Source organism: Microcebus murinus, chromosome 10 (assembly GCF_040939455.1).
Source record: "Microcebus murinus isolate Inina chromosome 10, M.murinus_Inina_mat1.0, whole genome shotgun sequence".
Lineage (NCBI taxonomy): Eukaryota > Metazoa > Chordata > Mammalia > Primates > Cheirogaleidae > Microcebus > Microcebus murinus.
Genome location: NC_134113.1, coordinates 95,970,686 through 95,996,830, shown reverse-complemented (window position 1 = coordinate 95,996,830; position 26,145 = coordinate 95,970,686). Strand labels below are relative to the sequence as shown.

Sequence of the window (26,145 nt, the reverse complement as noted above, 5' to 3'; positions counted from 1 at the left end):
CACGGTATCCATTTTTTTTTCTAATGACCCATGTCTTTTATTTAGTGAGATTCCCTACATTAAAACAAAGCAAAAGAAGGACAGAGACCCCCCACTTCCCCTTTGCACGATCACCTGTTCATGAGCTCGTTTTCAGAGAGACTTCTGGCGTGGAGGTTCTGATGAGGAGAAATGATAAAGTTGAGTGTCTTGCCCTTCTCTGCTGTGGGCACGGGACTCCTGACCTCCACTGTGGGCAGGAAGCCGGATTAGCTGCCACAGGCCCCAGGAGGGCGTGTCCATGCAGGTTTTGCAGCAGGAAAACAGCCCTCCCCACGAAGTTGCATTCCTGACTCCTCTGTCCTGACGTGGACACTGAGGCAGAGGTGGGGACATCTGTGTTCCTGGGGCATTCCGCTTGGAGTCCTCACTGTAACCTGAGTGAGCCGACTGTGTGGTTCCTGTTGCTAAATCCCCCCTGCCACCCTCTCTTCCCATGGTGACAGGGCAGGGCCATGCCCTCCTCTTCATTTCCTGTCCCTGAGTGCATGTGCCCCTGCCTTCTCCCAGGCCTCTGGGGGTCAGGGTGGCTCTGCGTGGCATCCAACACTGTCTCTCCTGTCCTCCGCCTCTGCCTTCCCAGCAGAGCTGTGGGACCAGAAGACAGAGACTGCCTCACCTGTGATGTCCGGACGCACGTGCCGAGCACGCCGCGCAGCCTGGCGCCTTCTCTACGTGAAACCCTGCTTGCACCGCCAGCGTGTGGCCCAGATGATTTCTGATCAAGTCTATCGTTTTGAAATGCAAAATGTATATCTCTCAACCACTGACAGTCACAGAAGCTGCACGTGTTGTCAGCACCCGCTTTGCGCTTCCTCCCTTCCCCACTCTTCTTCCTTTCGGCAATTCGAGTTTCCATTTATTTCCTTCCTTACTGTTGTTCTCTCTTCTCCCCTATCACTAGATCTCGCAATAAACATTCGACATAGTTTATTTGTCCATGTGATTTGTGTGGAGGAACATGGGCTCACTGACGTTTAGGTCTTTTCTGGCATGAGGAATTCCTCTGGCTTTTATGGACTGTTTCATGGGCTGTTCCTGTAGAGAGGCGGCCTTTGGAAACAGCGATCCCCTAAGCACTGGGACACCTGATTCATCTTTCCCTTTGTGTCATCAGCCAGTGAGTGACCTTAGAAGTGTCATTTGTCTCTTTAGGCCTCAGTTTCCTCAGTTCTGCCACACAGAGGCACTGTGAGTTTGGGACGCTGTAATGTACTCCTATATTGAAATGTATAAAGTAACATTAAATTGCCACCATTGCAGCAGGAAGACGCTGGGTGAGCAGCAGGGGACGCAGGTGTGCGGGGCGGGTAGGGACCCTGGTGCTCCCCAGGGCCTCCCCGCGGGCCAGCAGCGCTGGTGTGGGCTGTTGATCACGCGGTCCTCTCTGTGGCCCGGCTTTCGGGAGCTGTTTTACAGAGGCAGAGAGGGGTCTGGATGCGGGTCGTGGCGAACAGCGAGAACTTTACGTGAAGAGGTTTGGATAGAGGACAGGACGTCTGGACAGAGGCTCAACTTTGTTCACAGTGGACCGATTTCTGGACCTCTGGAATTCAGGGACAGCTTTCCTGGGGAGAAGGCTGTGCTTCCTGTGGGCAGTAAAGGTGGGCTTCAGGCATCCCAGAGCTTCTCTGTCGGGCTCAGTGATAAAGGGCTGGGGACAGACAGGAGAACCGACCCTCCCACACGCCGCGCCATCCCTGTGAGTTGGATGCAGAGATGTCTTAGGGACCAGAAAGGAAACAGGCCTGGTGGCCCTGAGACCTTTGTCTCCACACTGTCCATTTTTACCTGGCTTTGTTTTGATAAATGCGATGTTTGAGGTTCTGGTCAAGAAAGCACTACCTGGCAGGCAGTGTATTTGGCTAATGGCAAGGCTGCCTTCTCTATATACAGGCTCTGAGAAAGGTTTGGTCCCTTTAAACTTCGTTAGTGGGAAGAATTTGAAATTCCCACACTCAGGCCTTACCCTTCTGAAAAGATGAGAATCCAGGACCTGCTGGGTGACAAGGGTGGGGTCAGCGTGGGGAGGGGGGCATCGGGGGCCGCTTGGAGTGGAGGTGGACACTAGGAGAAAGGACAAGAGTCGGAGGTGGCAGTTCTAGGCCTGGCTCTGTCACCTACGGCCTGTTTGTCATTGGACACATTATTTAACCTTGAGACTCCATTTTCTTATGTTGGAAATGAAAATATTTATCATCATATTTCATTGGACTACTATCATGACAAACTCAAAAATGTACAGAACAGTGTGCGTGTCAGGAGTTATTAATGTGCCTCTCAGGACTGCCACTGCCACCACCACCCCCAGTGGTCCCCTACTCTCTGTCCCTACCCCTGGATCTCTTCTGCCACCCCAAGTTGGACCTGCCTGGGAGTGGGGAAGGGGTTGGTCTCCCTCGATGGCTTTTCTGCCACTGCTGGGCTTCTCTCTCTAGCGCCGTCTTTTCCCGCCCCCAGGCTCAGTCTTACTGGGAGGGTGATGCCAAGGGAGAAAGCTGTGGCAGAGGGAACGGCGGGCCAGGGACCGCTGGCTGCCAGGAGTTGGGCTTGGAGCCAGCCTCTGCCGTCCACGCCAGAGAACCAGTGACTGCAGATTCCTGGCTGATGCCTATGCTGACTATCCCCGGCGCAGTTATACGGTGAATTTCCTAAATGCAAAAAAAATTTCTCAAGCTTTAGTTTTCTTTGGGCCAGGAGAGCACTCTCTCAGAGTCTCGCTTGCAAGCTGTATGGATTCCTGGAAGGCTCCAGCAGTAGAATTCAAAAACGGCTCCTCGCCTGGTCTGAGTGGTCTTGCTAAAAACATCTGAGGGCCCTAGCCCTGAACTTAAGCCTCAGACTGATGCCCTCTCTTGTGTCACTGTGAGGGAACTAAGCCTTTTTGCACACTCAGCTCTTCCCAGATCCTCCTTTACCTCCCAGGGGGTAAATTCTGTCCAGTCCACACACACGATTGTGCCCTTGTGTTGTGCCGGGTGCTGTGTTAGACACTGGGGCTGAGGAACATGACCTGACCTCGGGAACCCAAAGGCCAGTAGTCACATCACAGCCGCACGCAGTCTGGGGCCTGGTGGGAGTCCCCTCTGCACTGCCTAGCCTTGGCCTTCGTAGCCTGACATAGGGGCATGTCGGCCCCGCCCCAGGCTTCACTAGTCCCCTTGGGTGTTGGTTCCCACTGTCTTTATTTGCAAGTTCTCCAGTCTTGTCCGCGTTCTCCTATCCCTAGGAATTTCCAATCTAATTCCAATCCTATGCCAGAGCTGTAGGGCCAGGAAGCATTGTTGGAGGAGTCATGGTTTAGCAGGTGCAGTGTGAGCGAGGGGAGACTTGGGTCCAGAGGAGCTTCTGGGGTCTGTGCAAGTCTCTGCCCATCTTAGGGCCGGGGTCCTGCTCGGGGCAGTGGGCTGGGGCTGCTGGACCTGAGATTTTTATTTTTCTCTTTGGCGCCTGAATCCTCCCTTTCGGTTGCCGTCGTGCAGTTCTGTGTGAGAGACTGCCCGTGTCACCTGTCCTCTTCAGCACACCCAGCGGCTCCTCCTACCTCTCACCCCACACAGGCACCCTCAACCTGGTCCCTTTCTGCCTCACTCTTGCCACCACATTGCGTTGATTTTGAATAAATATATTTAAAGGCTTCAGGTGTCCCTATCAAGGCCTTCAGAGAAGAGTGAGTATGAACTTCATGATCCAGAGTAAAGCGGGACACCCTTGAGAGTGAAGGGCCGGCTGGCTCACGGTGATCGCGCCAGGGCAAGAGTGTAGGTGGTCAGGCCTCTTAAGAGCCTCAGCCCTTTGATCCAGCAACTTTGTTTCTGGGACTCTTGTATTGAGCTAACAGCCAGGCAGCATTGTAGGTGCTAGGGGTCTCAAAACACAGCAGAGGAGAGCTTGCGGTTCAGGGCGGGAGACGGACAGATGAAAGGGCGACCTGCGGGAGCGGTGGGCGCTAGCGGAGTCCTCCTCAGGAGGGCGCTGTGCGAGCAGGGTCCCGTGGACAGCCAAGAGCCAGGCAGGCAGGGAGGGGACGGTCGTCCTGCCATAGGGAGTAGTCGGGGAGTTCTTGCGGAGGGGAGAGCTGGCGCACCTTGTGGGGGTCCGAGCTCCAGGGTGGCAGGTGTGTGCAGGGAGCGGGAGCTGGTGAGAGGGGGCCCGGGAGCCAGGCCACGACGGCCCTGTTCCACGCTGAGGAAGTGTAGCTTTATCTTGAAGATTACGGGGAAGAACAGAAGTTCCTTCAGCTGGAAAGTGACCCAGTTCCACTCTGCCGTGGACAAGAAATGGCATGGAGGCTGGGAGAGGCCAAAGGAGGGTCCCGGAAGCCGCGTGAGCGTCTGCCGAAGCCGTCGGGCGCGGGAGGCAGCGCGGCTGCAGAGGGAAGGGCGGACCGGGAGAGGTGGGGGCGTCCCCCTGGGACAGACGGCCGTTTGGTGTGGGGCAGGGCAGAGAGGACTGCGGCGTGACCTCTGGCGGGGCCCTTCACGAGAGAGAAGACGCGGAGGCCAGAGGAGGAGCAGGGTTGGGGGGAAGGTTGACCAACACTTTGGATACCTTGCCCTTGAGTTGCCTCTGAAGGTCAAGTGGAATGTCCCGTAGGCCGTGGGGTCCACGGGCTTGGAGTTAGGGTGGAGGTCTGTCCTGGAGATGGGCTGTGGGCGCTGCCCACGCATAGGCCTGGAGAGTGGCAGCGCGGTCACAGCCGCAGACGGGAAGAGGAAGGCGGAGTGCCGGGAAAGAATATAGGAGGAGGGCAAGGCGCCTGCAGGTGGAGGGACAAGGAAAACCGGGAGAGGTGCTGCCACAGCAGCTGGGGGAGGGTCAGCGTGTCCAGCGACTCAGAGAGGGTGAGGAAGGAAGGGCTGCGGCGCACCTGCCTGAGTTCGAAACCAGGAGCGTGGCGGTATTCTGAGGGCCTGTTCCTTCCGGGACCTGGTGCCGATGGTGCTGGAAGGAGAGCGCGCTGCCTCTTGGCGGGGTGACGGTGATGTATGCAGTGCTCTGCTCTGAGGGGGCTGGGCTCGGGTGGCTGTAATGAAGAGGACAACTCGTTGTATTTTTTGCCTGATATTGGCAACACCGGAACATCCTGTACTGAGGCAGGGAAACCCATAGGGGGTGGGTGAAGATACGACTGAGGATGCTAAGGAAATGGGGGGCCGTGGGGCCCAGAGCAGGGGTAGGGCCTGCTAGAGAGGGGGTGTGGCAAGGACGACTCTGCCCCTCCAAGGAAATTATGATTATAGACAGGGCGTCCTAGTTGCCTCAGGGAAGCTCCACTGTGTCATGATGACTGTTACCCCAAGAAAATTATGAGTAGCACCCCTTTTCGCTTTCAGAAAAGCACTGGTTTGAGTGATAAAGTATTTGGTCACCTTGACGGTATGCACTTAGTTAGGTTTGGAGGTAGGTTAGAAACTTGCGGGAGTTCCTACCCGAAGGACTGTTCTTTGTTGTTGTTGAATTTTCTGTGCAGTAGCAGGCAAGGTTTCTATATTCTGTTAGAAGAGGCTGGAGGAATGGAAGAAAGACCTGCATGGGAACAGCAACAAGTACTGCTCTACAGCAGGGCCGAGCCGAGCCTGAGCACAGAAATTCGCCTGGCAGCAAGCGGTGCGTGGCCACGTTTCCTCTCTCCGCAGCCTGGGTGTGGCGGGAGAAGAGACGCCTGGGTGGATCGGAGGCTGGGGCTGTGCTGCGCAGATGTGGCCAGTGCGTACGAGACCAGCTGAAGGGACGGAGCCTGAGAATAACCCACACCAGTAACAAGCCGTGTACACGGAGATATTTATTGCAGCATTATGTATGAGAGGATTAGAAATAATAATTGTCCAAAAAGGGGGTTGCGTCCAGTAAATTAGGGCACCTTGATATGAGGGAATATTATATAGACATCAAAAATTTTGTTTAGGTAGAGTTTTGGGATGATGGGAGACTGCCTAGATGGTAACATCAAGTTAAATAAGAAAGTTACAGAAAGATGTATATTAAGCAATCACAGCTACGTAATGCATAGAAAAACTTTGTACATGTTTAAAAATGGCTGAGCACAGATATTCCATAATGATACTTGTGGGAGTTGATAGATTATACATATTTTTGTATTTTTAAATTTTTCTTCAATATGTTTCACACTACTTTTATGATAAGGAAAAATAATCTCTCTAGGAAAATGTATTTAAGGAAAAAATTCTTTAAACATAAAAAGGAAGTTTGCAATCATAGTTTAATTTGGCCTCCTCAGAAAGCCATTGCAGGGAGTTTTGATTTTCTCAGTCCCAGGTGGGGAACATGAACAGCAAGGCCTGGTGTTTGAGACCACAGGTTTTGTTATCTGACACACCTGGGTTTGAATCCCAGTTCTGCTACTTATCTGGGCTGTAGTATGGCCATGGTGCGATCTCAGGCAAGCTGCTTCTCTTGGGCTTAGGTCCTTATTTAGGAAGTAGAATAATGCACATCCCCAGTCTCTTCTTTACAATTCCAAAACCCAAAGAGCTCTGAAAACCCACAGTCATTTCTTAAGGTGACACCAAATTTATTTGGCTGCAAAACCTGACCTCAATTGATGTAATCTTTATTTCATTTGAATGAATATTTACAGTTGTGCAGCAGAAATATTAACATGTTTAATCACGGGATGCTGCCCCCACCCCCAGAGAGGGTGTTAGGCAATATGCATTGTTCAGACATAAGATTGTGGACTGTAGGACCTGCCACTGAGGGTTATTGTAGAATCAAATTGAGCTGTGATTGCAGAGATCTCAGAACAGTTCTTGGGAGAGAGGAAGCACTCACTGGTGTCAGCTGCCATCACTATTATGCCAGAGCTTTCGCTGAGTGTGGAGTGCTTGATCCTGCCTGCCCCCCTTGCTCCTTTGCTCGTCAGGATGCTTGAGAAGACTGAAGTGTCATATACCATGGGAATTTAAGATGGCCTTGTTTAGGACACAGGATTGCAAAACAGGAACTTCTAGTAGGGAGATTCTCCCTCCTCTTTCCTTCTTCCAGATTTCTAGCCTTTTGGGGAATTAGCCATAGGGAATAATGCACATTAACAGGGCACCCAGATAATCAGAGTGAGTCTTACTCTCATGGGGAAGACTTTAGTCTCAAAGCATAACTTGGTATTGTAATATATTTACAGCACAGTAACTCCACATTTAAAGGTGTACTGTGCTTTAAACTAAAACTAGTCCGATATATAAATTTTTGTTTTGTTTTGTTTCAGCATATTATGGGGGTACAGATTTTAAGGTTTCAATAAATGCCCTTCCCCCCTTTCCCCCCACAAGTCTGAGTTTCCAGCATGACCATCCCCCAGGTGGTGCACATCTCACTCATTATGTATGTATATACCCGCCCCTCCCACCTGCCCAATACCCTATTACTGTAGTACCTATGTGTCCGCTTAGGTGCTGCTCAGTTAATACCAGTTTGCTGGTGAGTATATGTGGTGCTTGTTTTCCCATTCTTGGGATACTTCACTTAGTAGTATGGGTTCCAACTATAACCAGGAAAATATAAGATGTGCTATGTCACCGTTGTTTCTTAGAGCTGAATAGTACTCCATGGTATACATATACCACATTTTATTAATCCATTCTTGGATTGATGGGCACTTGGGCTGTTTCCACATCCCTGCAATTATGAATTGGGCTGCTATAAACATTCAAGTGCAGGTGTCTTTTTTGTAGAGTGTCATTGGATCTTTTGGGTAGATGCCCAGCAATGGCATTGCTGGATCAAATGGTAGATTCACTTGTATCGCTTTGTTAATTGAAGAATGGTTATTTACTGCTTTCCATAGGAATTCACACTAAGAATTTTTCATTTTGAATCCTCTCAGTATCTTTAAAATATAATTCAGTTCATCCAGCCCTCTCAGAAGCATATGTAGGGCACACACTGAGGTCCACCTCTGTGACCACAGTCATTACTTCTTCCTTTTCTTGGAAGAGTCCATATTTCATAGTCCTGTTAGTGTGGCATTAGCCGACTACATTATTAACTTCACCAAGAGGAGTTAAAACCTATTGTGTTATAGGATCAAAAGTTCCACATTCTGAACCAGTGCCAGTCTAGAAAGAATTCCTGGACCCTTCGGGATGACCACAGCTTGTAGTGACCCTCGCCTGCAGCCACATGACTCGCTTTGCCTTGGGTGCGTCACTCATGGCTCTTACAGACCTGTGGCCCAGGAGGCTTCCCTAGCAGGCAGCATTTGGACTTCACAACATCAACTTAAAATCACAGACCCTCAGGTCTAGAGGGAACTTGGTGAAGTTTCCTCTGTTAAATCCACTTAATCTGGAAACACACTACAACATTTTTAATAGGAAACCAAAATAGACCTCCCTGAGCTCAATGGCTCTAACATTTTGCACATTGTTCCAGTGGCAGGAGAGCTGGTTGTGGGTCAGAAAGGCCCTCTTAGGAGGACCCTACCTTTTCTACTTCGGTTCATCAAGTCCTTGTTGGCCCCTACTGTGTGTGCCCAGCACAGAGTCAGAGCACTTTTCTGCACCTTCATGGGTTCCAACTTATCCTCCGTGTTAATCTATTCATTAGCACCAAATCGCAGTGTTCCGCACCAAGCCTATCAGCATAATTGGAGCTTCTGAAGTCAGATTCCCCAATTGCATCAGTTCATTGTCTCATTAGCCCCTGTTGTGGCACCCAAACCCATTGTCAAGCATGTTTTCTATCATGATTGTTGTCATTTTCTTAATACAGGTATTGTTGAAAAGGATTGTTTTCAACACACTTTTGCTTAACTTGTTTGATCTCCAGAACACAATAAATCTACAGACTAAATAGAGCCATGATTGGGGGCAGGAGAGAGGTAGGGTAGAGAGGGTGAGGCCAGTGAGGCTTCCCTCTGGTTAGAATGAGAGAGAAGTGGGTGCAGAATTTGGGCCAATCACAGGCCCTGTCCTCCCTGGACAGGAGAGCATTTTTGCAGCCAGAGGTGGTCCAGCTTTGGAAATGATCCACTTTGTGTAAACTGGTGCATCACAGGTACTGTTAGAATAGAGCACAGTGTGGTCTGCATCTTGGAGATGCAGGGGCTCTCGTCTGAGCTCACAGCTGGATGGAAGACGCCACTTACGTGGGGGTTGCAGGTGCACGGTCTGCCCTGCTGGGCACCAGGGCTTTGGTAATGAGAAGTTATCTTTTAGGAATAGTGTTGGCTCAGGAGGTGGGAAGCAGAGATTCCAGATGTAGCTCTACCTGTAGCTGTGACAACTTTTAGCCCATCCCTCACCTGCTCTATGCTCTGGACTTCTGGCTTTAAAATAGCAGTATCCTTTTTTTTATAGTTTTCCTAACTCCATCTTTCCCCAAAAAGCTAGAGATAATGGGATATAAATTTTAAATGACAGTCCTTGGTACACACTAGGCGCTCAATCTGTCATCCTCCTTTCAAGAAAGTCGATGGTTTAGTCACATACATCCCAGACAGGTCTCCCCCGACTGAGACCTGTGTCTGTCTGGAAACCTTGACCCCCCCCCCCACCTCATGCTTGCCCCTCTTGCCCCCTGTCAGTCCAGGGGTTGCCTCGCTGCCTGTATCCGGGCGGCCTGCTCTTGATCCCTGGAGCGTCCCTGGGAGTCTCAAACCTTCAAGGACCCGTATGCTTTCAAAGAAGAGCAACCACAGGCCGTTCTCAGGCTCCCTGACCAATTCAAAGCCATCTTCAGCATGGCCAGTGCGGCCCCCGTGGAACTCTTGAAGCCCACCTCTGTCTTTTGGGAAACTCACAAAATCTGGCATGGGGTTGTGTCCTGCACGGTGTTTTCCAGCATCAAACTTAATCATCAAAAGATGTATCAGGAAGGCAGGGATGGGGGGCCTGGGGTGGGAGTTATGCCGGGAGGGCTGGAGTGTCTGTTTGCATTTGCAAAGGCAGCGTTGAACGTTGTGTTGGAAAAATCTCCTCGGCCTTTATTTACCACGATGGGTAGCCTGGGGAGGAGGGGGAGCTGGGTGGGAAAGGAAGACAATAGAATGCTGTGTTGCCTTCTGTGAAAGCATGTTCTAAGCAAATAACATGGCAAGCTCAGTCAGAGCCCTGCTCAGGCAGCCCTGGTGCTTAAGGGAGGGTCTCCCTGCAGCTGTTGGCGGTGGAGGGGGAGCAAAGGCAGGCTCGGGAACCTGTAGGAATCCCGCCTGGGAGCTGACCCAGCAGGGAGGGAGAGCAAAGCACCCTCCAACGGGGATCCAGTCCCCAGTCTGCGCTAGTGAACACAGGGCCCCAGAGGGGGTCAGAGGGGCTGTTCTGGGGAGAGGTGCTGTGGGGAGACCACAGAGGAGGTGACCAGAAAACTGAGTGCACAGCTTCATGCCGAGAGTGACCGACATCTGGAACGTGTTATCCGGAAGGGTTACAGGCTGGAGGAGCTCCTAGGGCTTTTCAGGGGGTGGGGTGGGGGAGGGGGAAGCCTTCAGAAACTCAAGGAGGTTTCTAAACAAAAGGAATTTGAGAAGGGTTGGAGAAATAATGAGAAATGCAAACTTGACCCAGAGTTTCTTTCTATCGCAAGGCTTCTTCCCTGCCTGTCCTTGCATGTTTCCAGTTCACGGGGACCCAGGAGGGCCCTGTGCTCTATCCAGTGCGCAGCACTGGCAGTGTGGTGGCCGGGAGCGGAGGACCCGAGAGCTCAAGGGGGTTGCAGGGAGCAGAGCCCTGCCTGGCTGTTGAGGCCTGAGGATAGGCAGGCCGCCAGGGGTAAGATGCTCTTAGGGTGACTGCCGGGTCCCCTCCCCTTACAGAACAGTAAACTGATGCCTGCCTGGGGGGTGGAAAAAGGACCTGCCCGAGAACTCAGGTGGGGAGCTGGGAGTAAGCCAGGCTCTGGACCCCTCCTGCTGCTTGGTTTCCTCCCCTTCTTAGAATCCTTCGTCCAACACCAGACATGCGCTTGCACGCGCACGCACATGCACACACAGATGTGCACACAGCACACGGACACACACCACATGCACAGGCAGACGTACACATGCCACATAGTCACACACACCATGCAGACATCCCACACACAGACACATAGACACAAACACAGATATACACACTGTACACTCACATGCACACACAGGCTTACACACATAGGCATGCATACCACACATGGACACACTCACAGATACACACCACACACATGCAGACATACACATACTGCACAGACACACACAGAGACACATATGCAAATATACACACCACACACACACATGCATATGCAGACATACACACACCACATAGACTCACATACCATATACATGTCACATATACACACACAAACACATATGGGTACACACAAACCACACGCACAGAGACACACTCACGTGCACAGACATACTACATTCATGCACCTGTGTACTGCAAGCATACACAGGTGCCCCCCACACACGCGCGCTTACACACGCACTGCCTGACCATTTCCCAGCAGCACAGGAATGGTTTGGGTCCCTCGTCATCCCGGCCTCTGGTGGCAGTGCTGCCAGCATTGCCCTGGCCACTCTCAGGACAGATGGCCTGTGCCATCCCAGCCTGTCCCATGGGCCCCTGCGGCACTGCCAGCAAGTGCTGTGCGCAGCCAGGAACTCTGCCCTCGTCTTCCCGTAGTACCTGGTCTGTGGCCACCTGCCACCTCTACAGCACCTGCCTGTTGGTTTCCCTGGCGGGCGGGAAGGAAACGTCAGTTAGTGCAGGGCTGTACCCCAGGGCGTGGTGGCCGGGTGGGGAAGTCTCTTACGTGGACTTGCCGGCCCTGGGGGCCATCCTCTTCCGGCCCTCCCGTGTTCCCACTGCCCAGGGCCTGTGGCTCAGCTGAAGGCCCCTGCTCATGAAGGACTCCCCCACACACACACACTCTCTCTCCCCTGCTTGCTCCCTGTCACACTCTCCTCCTTGCTCTGCCTCCCTCTCTGTCCCTCTCTCTCTTTTTCTTTCTGTCTCTTTCCTCACTCTCTCTGTCTCTCCCTCCCTCTCTCTCAGTCGCTCTCACACTCACCCACTCCCCCTAAAGTCTCAGTGAGCAGAGCTGCCTTTATCTCTCTGCGTGGCCGCTTTGCAGTTGGCGGGCGAGGGACCCTCCCGTGGCTCCCGACCGCGCCAGGGTGCGTCCGTGTCCCAGGGTCCCAGCCCACAGGGTGAGCCGTGCACCAGTGGTCACCCCGAGATCCCTTGTAAACTCCTCGCCCGGAACTCACTCGGGCCCTTCGGAGCAAATGCAGTGAAATGTCCTCACTGACTCTACAAGATGACACCGCCAATCCCCTGTAGGTTTCCAGCTGTGGCATTTATCTTTTGCTGTGTAGCCACCCCCCACCCCCCACCGATAGAAAACCGTAGCAGCTTAAGACAACCACTGTTTTATCGTTTCTCTTGATTGTGTGGGCCAAGGACTTGGGTAGACCTGGGCTGGGTGGTTCTTCTGGGCCAGGTGGCCTTGACAGGGGTCACTTGGGGGTATGCAGCTGGCAGAAGAGCTGGTCTGGGTCATCCAAGGCAGCTTCCCCCCAAGACCAGCGCCTTAACAGGGACCGCAGGAGCTGGACGTGGCTGGACCTGTCCAGGGGACCCCCCCCCCCGGCATGGTGGCTTCTGCATAAGCAGACGGCCCACTCGGCAGCCCAGGGACCCACGAACAAAGCCGAGGCCACATGCCTGTCGTGACCCAGCCTAGGAAGCAGCGTAGTGCTGCCTCCCCTGTACTGAACTGGTCACAGCAGTCACAAGCCCACCAAGATACGAAGGGAAAGGACACAGATACCAGACTGACGTGGGAGGAGTGTCAGAAACCAGCAGTCATGTGTTAAACTAGCCACATGCATGTGCACAGGATCCGGCCCCGGTGTGTCTTCTGGCGAGGCCTTCTGAAGAGTTCACCCACCTTTGCTGTCTGCCATGCCAGGAACGCCCCTGTGCTCAGGCATCGCTTCTCAGCTCCCAGGTGTGCCCTGAGGCCCCCTCTGTGGCTGCGCTACCCCCTCCGCCGCCGTGTCTGGAGAGACTGTGCAGCCGCTGTCTGTGCTCCGAGTCCCTGTGGTCCTCATGGCCGTTGGCTGGGACGGAGAGAAGCCCTTTGGAAACAGGTGCGTTTTTAAACATCGTGGCGAACACTGGTCTTGAGGACGTGGAGGAACAGGAGACCAAAGGGATGCAAAAGCCATCAGGTTGGAGGTGACATCATCCAGAGTGATGGCAGGTTTATGGATGGAAAGGAAATGCACCAATTCCCAATGCCCACGAGGAAGGTGGATGCCAACAGATGATGCTACACAAATACTTGTGAAAAGAAGGAGAAGGGAAGGATTCTACCTCCATGGGCTGCCTCTTGGGCTGAGTAGGGCTGCTAGGGCCCCAGCCCTCTCACATACAGTGTGAAACCCGTCATGTTGGTCAGGTTCACATGGGACCCCTGCACCTCCTCAAGGAAGCCCGCTGCCAGGTGCGGGCAGGCTTCCTTCCACGTGTCCTCAGATACACTGTTCTGTGTGGCTCCAGCAGAACGGCACAGGCTGGCCATCTGGGGAGCTGGGTTCTAGTTCTGCCTCTTCCACTGGTTGATTGTTTCATTTGGGGCAAGTCACTGACGCCCCTGTAACCTTCGCGTTGTACGAGAATCCTGGTAGAGTAGGATGCCTGTTCCTGGCACCATGGCTTCCAAGGGGCAGGAAGAAAGAGGGAGGACCAGAAAAGGAGCCTGATAATAAGGAGCACTTGGCCTGGAGAAGAAACGACCCAGGCTGGCACAGGGTGGCAGAAGTACAGGGTGTTCCAGCTGGAAAGAGCCTTGAAAGTCTTCAGCTTGAGAATTCTAAACCTAGGTCTGGGGGCGCTAGGTTGGGCTTTCTGGAGTCTGTGAACCACCTTGAAATATTTTGTAAATTTTTTCTTCTATGGGCACATGTGTATTTTTTAGCGGACGCATTCTTTAGCTCTGATCACATTCTAAAAGGTGCCAAGGATCCGAAAACAATGTAGTCCACCAGCGTCATGTTATGTAATTCTTAACCGGGGGCGATAGCTCTCCCTAGATGGTATTTACAAAAGTGTGTGTCTTTTTTTTTTGGTTGTCACCATTGATATTTAGCATGTGGGGGCCTGAGTTGAGTGGGGGGGGACAAAAGTGAACAATGATGAACCGCTCTGCCCGAAGTACCGGTAGCACCCCTGTGGAGAGACACGGCTAGGAAATGAGAACCCGCAGGGTGGGCAATGATTGCCCTGTAACCACAAAGCGAGTTAGTGGCAGACTTGGTTTTTATTAACAAATCAAAGCAGGAGATGTGCCCAGAGTCCACATGATTTTGTTTCTCCTCGTCAACCACAGATGTGCTGCAGTCTGTGAAAACCAAAGCATCAGAAATTTCTCCTACCTTCAAAAATCCAGCCAAGCTTTGAAATGAATCCCTGGGTCCATGGCTTTCTTGACCCTCAAATAAGGAAAGAGGAAAGGAATATTTTACATTTCGGGGAACTAAGCATAAATGAATGAGCCGCCAGCCCCATGTTGAATAGATATGTTTTTCAGCTACTGTGAATCCGCGAGTCCAGCCTTAGACTGGCAATGTCCTCTTTGTGTTGCAGGGGGCCTGTCTTGAATGTCGCTTTCTCTAAAAAAGCAAAGGAAGCATTAATATACCAGGATGGTGCCCGCTGCCTAGTTCACTGCAAGGAAGCGGCATGTGTCTTTAGAATGAATTGGGAGGTATTACGCAATATTAGCTAAAAGTTAGGCCGGCGGAGCCACGCAGACAGGGCTGTGCATCCCGGCTCCACCTCTCCATTGATGTGTGATCTTGGGCAACATTACTAATCCTTCTTAGCCTCAGTTTCCATAGCTGAAAAGTGGGGATAATAATCGTATCTGCAAGGATTAATTGAGATAATCCACATAAAGTGTTCCGCACAGCCTAGCATATGGTGAGGCTCAGTAAACGTTAGCTGTTATTACAAGCGATTATTATGACTTGTGTCCGTGATTAGAGACAGCTTTGGGTTCATAGCACTTGTGCCAAAATTGCTTTCAGGGGACATGCTCTGGGCTGGTTTTTAGTCTTGCCCAGCTGCCCAGGAAGAATCACTGGAGTGCCTGGGGTTGGAGTCATAAGGTTTATCAAGTGGCGGCCGCACACTCCGGTTTGGATGGAAGATTCGTTTTCTTCCCGTGTGCACATCCCAGCATCCCTCCGTGAGTGGGTGAGAAGAGACTCGGAAGCTCACCAGGCAGATGTTTCTTCTGCCTCAGTTTCCTAGTCTGTAAAAGTGTTCATGTGAAGGGTGGTGGCCACACCGAGCAGGGGAGAGAGACCCAGCAGAGTGAAAGACAGCCGCGGCCCTCAGAGTCTTCAGACGGTGCGCATTCCTGGAGAGGGGACCCAGACCCGAGGCCGCCAGACCGTTTGTCAGCACCTAGTGCTCCCGAAAGGAGGCTGGCTGTGTGGCAAGGGGCAGGCATGAGCAGCTGTGTTGGCGCAGGCCTGATCACTGAGCCTAGAGGAGAAAGCCTGCCGTCCGACCACGCTTCCTGCGACCACATCTTCTTGGGGCCAAACCAGGATGGTTTGGGTGGATCCCAGTCTTGCTGCTGCTGCTGCTATGGTTGATGCACAGAAAAAGGTTTGGGTGTTGCCAAGCCAGCTGTGGTCTTGGTTTGGAAGAAGCAACCGGAGTATAAATTGAATGAAATCATGCTTTGGGATTTCCCTCCGCTGCTAACACTCAGGACAGAGCCAACTTCTTTATTCTGCCATTTTGAGGCTCATGCTTGGCTGGGTAGACAAGGTAGATACTTTATCATCATCATTGTTGTCATCATTATTTATTATAATTATAAAAATTACTCAACAGCCCTGCCTTGTCTTGGTACTATTTACAGTTGTACAGCATTTTGCAGGCAGTGTGTACAATTGACACATAAACCCAACTCACGCATGAGACAGACAGGTTGACTGGAGGCAGTTAATCCGAGGCCAAAGCTATTCTTGGGTGCGAGCTGTCTCCAACTCTCTGTACCTGAAGCACTTTCCCTTGTGTGTTTTCACGCTTAGAAAATGGCACAAATGCAGAAACAGAAAATGATACCCAAACACAATGTTTTAGAACATTAAATGATACAATAATTTGAAAATAGCTCGAGGATAGCTCATCTTCATCGTGGGGGTTACGGTGTGTGTGTGCGTGTGTGTGTGTGTGTGTGTGTGTGTGTGTGTACAGGCCCACACATGCATGCCTGTGTGCACAGTAGTGGTTGAGTGTGAATGCCCTGAAACAAAACAAACAAAACTACGTTTACTAGACAATGCCATTATGGCCAGTAGCTGGATGGACGCAGATCTGCTCTGCATGTCCTCCCAGTATACGCTCTGGCCGTGAAGTGGGAGTTGCGGTATGCAAAGGGTGAAGTAAACCTGAGCTTCCCAGGGCCTGTGCCGGCATACCAAGCTCCTTTCAGATCTCTTTGCCAAGACGGCTAAGCCAGAGGGTTCCTTGCCCTGGGGAACAACTGTCCTACCTTCCTCCCTGGAGCTGCGGGTGCACATTGTTTTGACATGTGCCATACCTTCCATCTCTCACTGCCTCGGGGCCGGGGAGGGTGTGCTTTGCACAGTGTAAATTCCTCTCCCAACAGCTGTGCAGGGCCTCCGCACAGCTTTCCACCTCCATCTTGGTGCACTTAGCTTTCTTCTGGGTAAAGGCTCCTTTTCTGTTCAGGGGTCCTTATTCCTCACTTTCTGGCCTCTGGGAAGGACCAGTTTCAGCATTTCCCTTCCAAGGAATGTGAGGCAACCTTCTGAGGTTCTCAGTGTTATTTCATTTCATCCTAGAACATGCCTTCTCTGCTGGCTTTGTGCCTTATTTCCCCTGGGAAGCCACCATCCCCTGAGAATTGAGGACCTTGTCCTATTTCAGATCTTGGGCCAAGGACTGACTGCAAGTGTCAGTCGTCTCAGGACCCTGAGTTTTAAGTGTTAAGTTTTAACAAGAGGAGCCACAGAAGAATTTGAAGTTTTAAGCACCAGAACAGGGGGCCGCTTCCCTGCCTCTGCTCTCACCTGGCTTGAGGCTAGGCAGGTTGACACCTGGGCACAGTTCGGGGATTCGCAGAGGAGTTCTCCACCAGATACAGGGGCAGAGAGAGTGGCCCCCTCCCCTCTGGATCACCCATGCCGTCTGGTTTCCTGTGAGTTCAGAGCACACCACCGGCCTGCACTCTGATCTTGGCTCTGTTCCTTGCCCTGTATGGGCTCAGTTTGTGTCTTTTCTGCGGTTCCTGAGGCAGGGAGTGTCGTGGACGCCACCTCTCTGGAGGTGTGCTCAAGGCAAGTGAGGCGGACATCGCAGGGCTCGCAGGGAAGGTGCCGTGGAAGCCCGCGCGGCGTTGTTCCTGTGAGCTCATTTCTCATCTGTTCCTGTAGCAATTCCAAGTCGCCCCCTCCCACCATCCCTTTACAAGCGTTTCCCTCCCGTGTTGGTTTTGGATTTATCTTGCCCCCAGTGAGTTAGCCTACGTGTTTCCAGTTTGAGTCTGATCGTGCTCTTTCCAGATTGCCAGGCCCCATGGGTGCTCCAGCCTAATTGGTCTGTCCTCACTGGTGTCTGCAGCACCTTTCCTTTGAGCGTCATCTGTGCGTTTTAATTAATCTGCCATTTTTTCCTCTTTCCTGCTTCCAGATCATTAATAAAGAGATTAACCAAAACCAGACCAGTCCCCAGCGGAGGCTCCGCCAGGACAGGACCTCTCTCTCAGCTCCCAGCCTCGCCAGGGGTCGGAGCATCTTCTCGTGGCCCCATTGACTGATGTTGAGGCCTTGGGACCTGTGTTCAGAACAAAGCCAACGAGAATTAATTTTGCAGTTAAGATTTGGGGCACAGGCTTAGCCAGGCTTCTATGTATGGCCCTAGTTTAATATTTCCACCACATTCCTTTCCCTTTTGTCATTCTACTTTAAATCTATCACTCTCCCACCTCTCTCCCTCCGCGCTCCCTGAACAAGACATCACTGTTATCTGGCAGGATGTGGTCTTTTGAGCCCATAGCATTAGTCAGAGACCATGTCACAGCCGCAGAAATTCTCTGAAGAATCAGGCCCTTCTGGACACAGCTGGACAGTGTCCTCTTTAACCCCAGCCAGAAAAAACATTTGCTTCCAGAGGGTATGGCTGCACCAGAAATAATGAAATCTCTTCAATTTGCATGTTACAAATTTGGCAAATTAAAAACTACTTTTACCTTTGCTCTCATCGCTCTGAGGAAAGCTAAAACAGAACCTTTTTTTTTTTGAGACAGGGTCTTACTCTGTTGCCCAGGCTAGAGTGCAGTGGCATCGTCATAACTCATTGCAGCCTCTAACCCCTTGACTCAAGCCATCCTTCTGCCTCAGCCTCCCAAGTAGTTGGGACCGTAGGGGCACGCCACCACGCCTGGATAATTTTTCTAGTTTTTATAGAGATGGGGCCGTTGCCCAGACTGGTCTCAAACTCCTGACCTTGAGTGATCTTCCCACCTTGGCCTCCCAAAGTGCTAAGATTACAGGGGTGAGCCACTTTGTCCAGTGTAAAGCAGAACATTCCTGCCTTCTTTGTCAGTCACCAGATTTCCAGGGCTGGTCTGAAGCCCAGGTTGAGAGATGGCACGCGCGTGCTCTGTTCACCCAACAACAACCTCTGCAGGAACAGGCAGCCTGCAGAGGGACAGCTTTGGAGGCATCAGGCCCAGGAGGGACAGGGTAAATTGGCTTTTGTTGACTTTTATGGGGAATCCGGGCAGGAAAGAACAGAAGTGGTGGCCCCAAATCTCTGGAAACTCTGCTTAGACCTGAGGCTTCTTGGGGACATGCACAACCTGCTGATGGCAGCCGTCCTGTCTCCAGGCTTGGAACTTGAGCTTCCCCTGGAAGCAAAGTCTCTAGAACGTTTGAGAGCAGGCGCAGACAGAGAGGCAGCACAGTGTACTTACTAGTAACATGAACTCCAGAGCCAGACTCTGTGCAAATCCTAGCTCTGCTGCTTGTTAGCTAGTTATGGAACCTACCCTGTGCCTCAGTTTCCCCATCCAAAATGGCAAATCTAATAGTACCTTTCTCAGTGGAGTTGTTATCAGGATTAAAAATGCCAGTACTTAGCACATTGCATTTTTATTCTCGATGATCTCACTCTAACCAAGCTAAAATTTACTCCATAGCGTGCAGCAAGAGGGGTCTTTAGGTAAGCAGTCAGGACGCGGAGGTGCTCCTGTGTAGGGCAGCTGGTCCTGGGGAGGTGAATGGGACCCCAAAGGGTGCAGCCTGCCTGTTTGCGTGTAACAGGGCAGGCACAGGTTGTGCCACTCTCTGCCTGGCTTCCTCTCTGTTCCAGCCACTTCGCAAATACCCCCAAACCCTCTGTGTGTATTGTAAACTCAGCCAAAAAGGAGGAATCAGAAATTGCTCTCTTTTGAGTATTTTGAGGGCTGGTGAAACCTTGTAGGAATGTTGCTCCAGGGACTGAGAAAACACCATATGTGGGAAAGCATTTCTAAGTGAGGAAAATCGCACATGCACGTTGGTCAGGCTCTTGGAAAACTCCGAGCCGGGAAGCGGGCACTGGGGAGAGCAGGAAGGGGCTTTACTGGGGTCTTTAACAGGTCTTTTTCTAATCATAGCCCAGAGGAGCCTGGGGACCATGGCCGACTTCAGAGCCGGGGCCTGTATTTTCTTTGGGAAAAGAAAGCAGGGTTGACAGGCTTCCAAAGCCAGGCTTGGCAGAAGCCCCTGCAGGGTCTCGGCCAGCCAGCGGCGCCCTGCGTAGGTGCTGACCGCAGCTGGCTCGCCCAGCACACAGACACGGCACCTGCGCTGGGCATCAGGGATGTGTGAGTGAAAAGGTCACGGTCCCCTCGGCGTGGAGGAGACATGCTGACAGTGACGACACAGTGATTGCTTGAACAAGCTCTCTGCAGATGACAGTGACTCTAGAGAAAGAGCACAGAAGTCCCCAAACAGAAAAACTCACCGGTGGGCCTCGCCTGGGCCGCGCAGGCTCTGCCCTCCTGTCTCCACTCCACACTAGGGGACCAGTCCTTGGGGACCTCCCGCCCTGGAGAGGGGGTGGGGACCGAAAGCACCGATGACCAAAAAGAGACCAGAGATCAGACTCCATCTCTTCTCGCCCCCAGCACATTCAGAAATGCGCACTTTCTCGTGCTGTCTTTCTTAATTTTCCTGCTCTCTGGGCTTCCAGTTCACAATATTCTTTTCTCCTCCCACAACCGATGTGGCTGGTCTGAGCCCCAAGCACTGGGGAGCCGTGGAATCCGGGGAGAAGCCTTGTGGAGACCGTGCTGGGCAGACTGCTGGCCAGACGGGGAGAAGGCGGCTCCGGCGCGGCCTCGTGTGTGCGTCAGGAGCAGGCGCGGCGTCAGGAGCAGGCGCGGCGTCACCTGTTGTCGAGGAAGGTCCAGTTCACGTTCGGCTGACGTGGCTGGCGCTCCCCGTGTGCCAGTGCTGTGCTAAGTGCTTTCACGTGGACATCGTTGGCCACCCCTCTCAGTAACCTTGGTGACGCACAATCCCTGTGGTCCTCCTTGGGCCTAGACACCAAGTGTCCCCTCTCATTCTCTGCTGTTGTTTAGCAGCCTGGCCTGAGAAAGCTCATTTCACCACCACTCCAGGCCTCAGTTTCCTTGTCTGCAAAAAGAGGGAGGTTTCCTGGGGTCTTTCCTGCGTCAAATCTCTGTGTTTGGGGAAGTTCTGTTAGCTACGTTCTTGGGCTTGATCTCTGTCCAAAAAAATAAATGCAGATGATGGAAATGGAGTCCACAGTTCAGCCTTCATCCCAAGCTGTTTGGAAATGCTCGGCAGCCTGCAGATGACTTACCCACCACTTATCCCCAAGTGAGCGAGAACTGGGCAGCTGCTGGGAGGACAGCCCCGGATTGCGGGGGACGGAGCCCCGGGGCCTGGGGGAACGCCACAGAACAGTCTGCCTGTGAACCAGGCACTGTGGAATGGGTGCGATTCCAGCAGGAGGGGTCATGGAAGTGAGCAGGGGCAATGCTAGCACATGGGTCATAAAGCTATTCAGGCAGCAGTGAGCAGTGGATGAGGTTGGCACAGGTGTGGGACGGGGGGAAGGGAGGATGGGGAAGGGAGGTTAGGCTGGAGCACAAGGAACCCCTCTTGCTTCCCTGAGTGTCTCTCCTTCTTTAATCAGCAGTGTCAGTTTTCCTTGTCTATAAAATAATGGGAAAGGGAGTTGGATTAGACGGTCTCTTTATATATGGCTTTTCTACGTCTGATAGCCTTGGTTCCGTATTCAGGCCACCACCCACAAAGACTCTTCTCCCTCCTCCCCAATCCATCGGCACCACCCAGCGCCCTCCCTGTCCACTCACCCTGGTGACCGCCTCACTCATCCCTACATCAGCTCTTTCTCTACCTGGGACCTCCCCCTGCTAACTATGTTGGATTTACTTCCCTAGGAGCAGATATCTTGCGTATTCTTAGCTTACAGTGGCTGGGCTTTTGGGAGATTTAACAAATTGTTTTTTGATAGACTGTCAGTCCCAAATGATTTTATTGCAGCTGTATTCTTTTTTTAGAGGAGGGTGTGTAATTCTAGTTGCATGTATGCCATACTTTTTGTGGTGTTCGAGTTTCATTTTGTTGGGCCTGCAAGATGGAAGGAAACGTCCCTTATGTGCAGAGTGGGAGGGAGATTAGTTATCCTGTGGGAACCATTTTCCCCGGATAATACAACTCCTAGAGCAGTCTCCAGGGGTGAGCAGCAGGGCTAGGATGTCTCTCAGCTTTGACCTTGGAGGAGCCGGTTGTCCAGAGGAATGGTTCCCAGGGAGGGAAGACGGGCCTTATCACAGAGTCAGGACAGGAGCCAGGAGGAGGAAGTCGGAGCAAAGCGCCTGCAGTACTGTTGGCTTTGGGGACAAACGAGCCAGCAGTGCTTAGACGAGATGGGGAACAGGCTGAGCCTGAGTCTTGGGGCGAGTTGGCGCTGGCAGGCTCACGCGGGACCTGTAGGCAGGACTGCTTTTCTATTTCTAGTGTCGCCTTTGTTTACTTCCTCTCTGTTTTCCCCCTGGATTTAGTAAAGTCTTTCTGAAAATACCAAAGGTGAACCAAGGGAAGGGCTTTTATTTTCCGTGTTCAGACAGAACTTTCAAGAGGAAATGGCGTACCCCCGGGGGCCTGCGAGTTGGTAGTGATGGCAGCTAAGGAATGAATACCTCGCTGGGGGTGGGGGGCAGGATGTCTTGCTCGGTGCCTCTGCACCTGGAGAGGCTCCTTCCTGGCGCAGGGAGAGGCTGGGCTCCGCTGCAGGGAGGGAGCGGCTAGCAGTGAAGGTATCAGAGGATCAGCGCGAGATCCCACAGGGACTCCACGGAAGCCCTGTGTTGAGCCTCTGCCATGGCGACAGCGTGAGAGCGTAGATGGGTTAAAATGCCCTTCACACAAGGAGATAGTAGAATTAGAAATAAAACCACTGAAAGGATTATTTTGTAATGGAAACTGAAAAAATCCAAAGGAGGAAAAATGAATCAACAATGACTGTTGCTATTCAGGACAGCCCACCCAGTTCGAGGAGGCTCTTGCGGCATCTCCATCTTCTTGCAAGTAGCATTTCTGCAGGGCTGCGTTTTGTGAAGAGGGTCTCTGGGGACTGGTCAGACCTATGAGGCGTCCTGGTGATGCAGGCCATCAGAGAGCTCGGCAGGGCACCTGGAGGGCAGGAGAGCAGACTCCACCAGGGTGTCCTGGCCAGGATGAGCCCACCCCTGACACCAAAGTGTAGGGGCCGCTGCCCCATCCTCAGCCTCGGTGCGTTCCTTTGAGAGACCCCAGGGGCTGCACAGAGCTGTGTTTCGGGAGAGTTACAAGGCTGCTGCCGCCGACAGAGAAATGTAACTCCCCGTCTGTAACTCCCAGGTTACAGCCTTCCTAGTGCACCAGGGTAGAGCGAGCGAGGCCTTTCCAGGCCCGAGGGACGTTTCAAGAAGGGGGGCCGCCTTCCACGCACAGCCGACGGCTGCAGGAGGAAGCAGGCGCTGCAGTCTAGGAAGGACGCGGCGCTGGGGGCCTGGGGGGCTAGCGTCCCCTGGCGCGTCCCGGGGTGGGGAGAGCTGTCCGGAGAGGAGAGCTGCTGCCGACCTAGGGGCTGTGCCCTCTCGAGACACTTGCAGGGACCCCCAGGTGGCCGGTGCCAGAGTGGCGTGGACTCAGCTGCCGTGGCCTGCTATTAACACCTGTGTTTCCTTTTCAGCTCTTACAGGTGAACAAGGTGATGTCCATCTTGTTTTATGTGATATTTCTCACTTATCTCCGTGGCATCCAAGGTAACAACATGGATCAAAGGAGTTTGCCAAAAGACTCGCTCAATTCCCTGATCATCAAGCTGATCCAGGCAGATATCTTGAAAAACAAGCTCTCCAAGCAGGTGGTGGACGTTAAGGGAAGTTTCCAGAGCACCCTGCCGAAAGCAGAGGCCCCGCGGGAGCCGGAGCGGGGCGAGCGCGCCAAGTCGGAATTCCAGCCCGTGATCGCGATGGACACGGACCTGCTGCGACAGCAGAGACGCTACAGCTCGCCTCGGGTCCTGCTGAGTGACAGCACCCCTTTGGAGCCCCCTCCCTTGTACCTCATGGAGGATTACGTGGGCAACCCCGTGGCGGCGAACAGAACGTCACGGCGGAAACGGTACGCAGAGCATAAGAGTCACCGAGGGGAGTACTCGGTGTGTGACAGTGAGAGTCTGTGGGTGACAGACAAGTCGTCGGCCATCGACATTCGGGGACACCAGGTCACGGTGCTGGGGGAGATCAAAACCGGCAACTCTCCCGTCAAACAATATTTTTATGAGACGAGATGTAAAGAAGCCAGGCCAGTCAAAAACGGTTGCAGGGGCATCGATGACAAACACTGGAACTCTCAGTGCAAAACGTCCCAGACCTATGTCCGAGCACTGACTTCAGAAAACAACAAACTGGTGGGCTGGCGGTGGATACGGATAGACACCTCCTGCGTGTGTGCCTTGTCGAGAAAAATCGGAAGAACATGAATCAGCATCTCTCCCCGCATATAAATTATTACTTTAAATTATATGATATGCATGTAGCATATAAATGTTTATATTGTTTTTATATATTATAAGTTGACCTTTATTTATTAAACTTCAGCAACCCTACAGTATATAAGCTTTTTTCTCAATAAAATCGTGTGCTTGCCTCCCCTTGGGCCTCTCCCATCTGTTGAACCTTGTTTTGTGATCCGGCTCTCGGGAGCCGCTCTGTAAAATCTGTGTACACCAGTATTTTGCATTCAGTATTGTCAAGGCCATGGCTGTCGTTATAGTAAACTTGTTAAAATCAGATGATGTCAGAGTTGTGTATAAACACAGTTTTATCCCCCTTCTGGTATATTTAATGTTCCATGAATTAATTAAAAGAACTGTTATGGCCTCCGCTCAAAATGATACCCTGTAGCCTAGTTCTGGCCAGCAAGCCTGATCCCAGACACCCACTCGCCTTGCTCTGCTGTTAGTTCCGCAAATGAGAATTGAGACCGCTCCAATGTTATGGTCCTGGAACAGGAACAACGAACCTGGCAATTTTAGTTTTGGACATTTCTTTTCCGCACATTTGTTGTTTTGGGGTTTGGGGTTGTTTAAGGCTTGGGTTTTTTTTGTTTTTTGTTTTTCTTCCTTGGCTTTGGTTTTTGTTTTGCTTTCTTGTGAGCCGTTATCACCCTTTTAGGCGCCTAGAACATTTTTTCTGACTATTTGTAACAGAATAACGGTATGGCTACCCAAAAGCAACCTGAAATGGACTGAGACATCTCAACATAGAAGATACATCTACTCATGCAGACTCAACCTGTGACCACCCCCTCCTGGAGCAGCCTGAGGAGTTGGAAAGAGCTCGGGCTGTGGGGTCAGACCCAGGATCGAGTTCCAGCTCCTCCCCTGTACCCTTGTCCAGGTTTTGAGGGCTCTCTGAGCCTCGGTTTCCTGGGGTCAGAGCCAGGTGGGGATTCCTGCCCACCTCCGGGGGTCCTGTGGAGTCAGGGAACCGCTGCACACCGTCAATGAGCAGGCACTGGAGAATGCTCGTTCCTCCCCTCCCCTTCCTCGTCTTTCTAGGGTATTATGTTCCTCTGTGTCATTTGTTGGTTGGTCTGACACCTGAGATGTAAAAGGCCCAAATGGAAGGAACCTCTTTCTGAATCCCAGCAGGAATCCAGGACAAGCAGGGGGTCACCATGGTGATGGCCTCACCTGCCATGCCAGACAAGACTGAGGAGGACACTAGCGATGTCCCCAAGGAGCTTGCTGACGCCCTTTGCCCATTGGCGAGCAGCTCATCCTCTCGGGGCTGGGGTGTGAGGACGCCCATCTCCCATCTTGGAGGGGTGAGGTGTCCACTAGCCCAATACTGCCCTGAAACCGTGTCCTCTGCCCGACTTGGGTTTCCCTGCCTCATTTAAGGCCTGTGTGTGCTGTCTCTGTCTCTACGCCCTGAGATCTCCCTGCCACACACCCGCATAGAATATGTGTCCTTTATGTGACATGAACCTTTGAAACAGGCCCGGCAAATAGCAGCGGCCTAGGTTAAGAGCACCAGTACAGTGCACTTGATTCTGCACGCCTGCAACATGGGGCAGGAGATGAGGAACTGACCCGCGTCCACCCCGGGCAGGGCGCGTTCACACCCCGCCTCCATGAATGGTCCCAGGTCCTCTGAGGGGCCTCGTCATCTCTAGTGTACAGGGGAGGAAACTCCAACTGGTAGACTCGGCCTGCCCCGGGCATGGGCAGGCGAGTGGCAGAGTGAAGACTGGAATCCACGTTGGAATGACACAGTCTTGATCCCTCTTCACGAGGAGCCTCCTCTCCCTCTCCCTTCCGCGTGCCGCGTTGCATTTCAGAGCGGAAACTGCCATCCTAGAGTCGGGAAACAGTTCTCCAGGTGGGGACCTTTCGTAGCTATTGTTTCACTGAGCCTCCGTCAAGAACAGATAAACCAATGGTAAGACAGCGGGAGTCTTATGACTGGCCCAAACCTGGTTTTTGGGAGTGTGTCATTCCAGCATGACCTTCACCCCAAAACGCA

General features: G+C 52.4%; 1 protein-coding gene across 2 annotated transcripts in view; it reads left to right on the top strand.

The window, feature by feature from the left end:
• The window catches only part of NTF3 (neurotrophin 3), a 61,479-nt gene extending 36,973 nt beyond the window's left edge, over nucleotides 1-24,506 (top strand). For both annotated transcript variants that reach the window (XM_012783113.2, XM_076006853.1), the window contains exon 2: nucleotides 23,301-24,506. In XM_012783113.2, coding sequence (XP_012638567.1) covers nucleotides 23,301-24,095 — 795 coding nt within the window. In that variant the 3' untranslated portion in view covers nucleotides 24,096-24,506. The remainder of the gene's footprint in view (nucleotides 1-23,300) is intronic.
• Nucleotides 24,507-26,145: the final 1,639 nt, after the last annotated feature.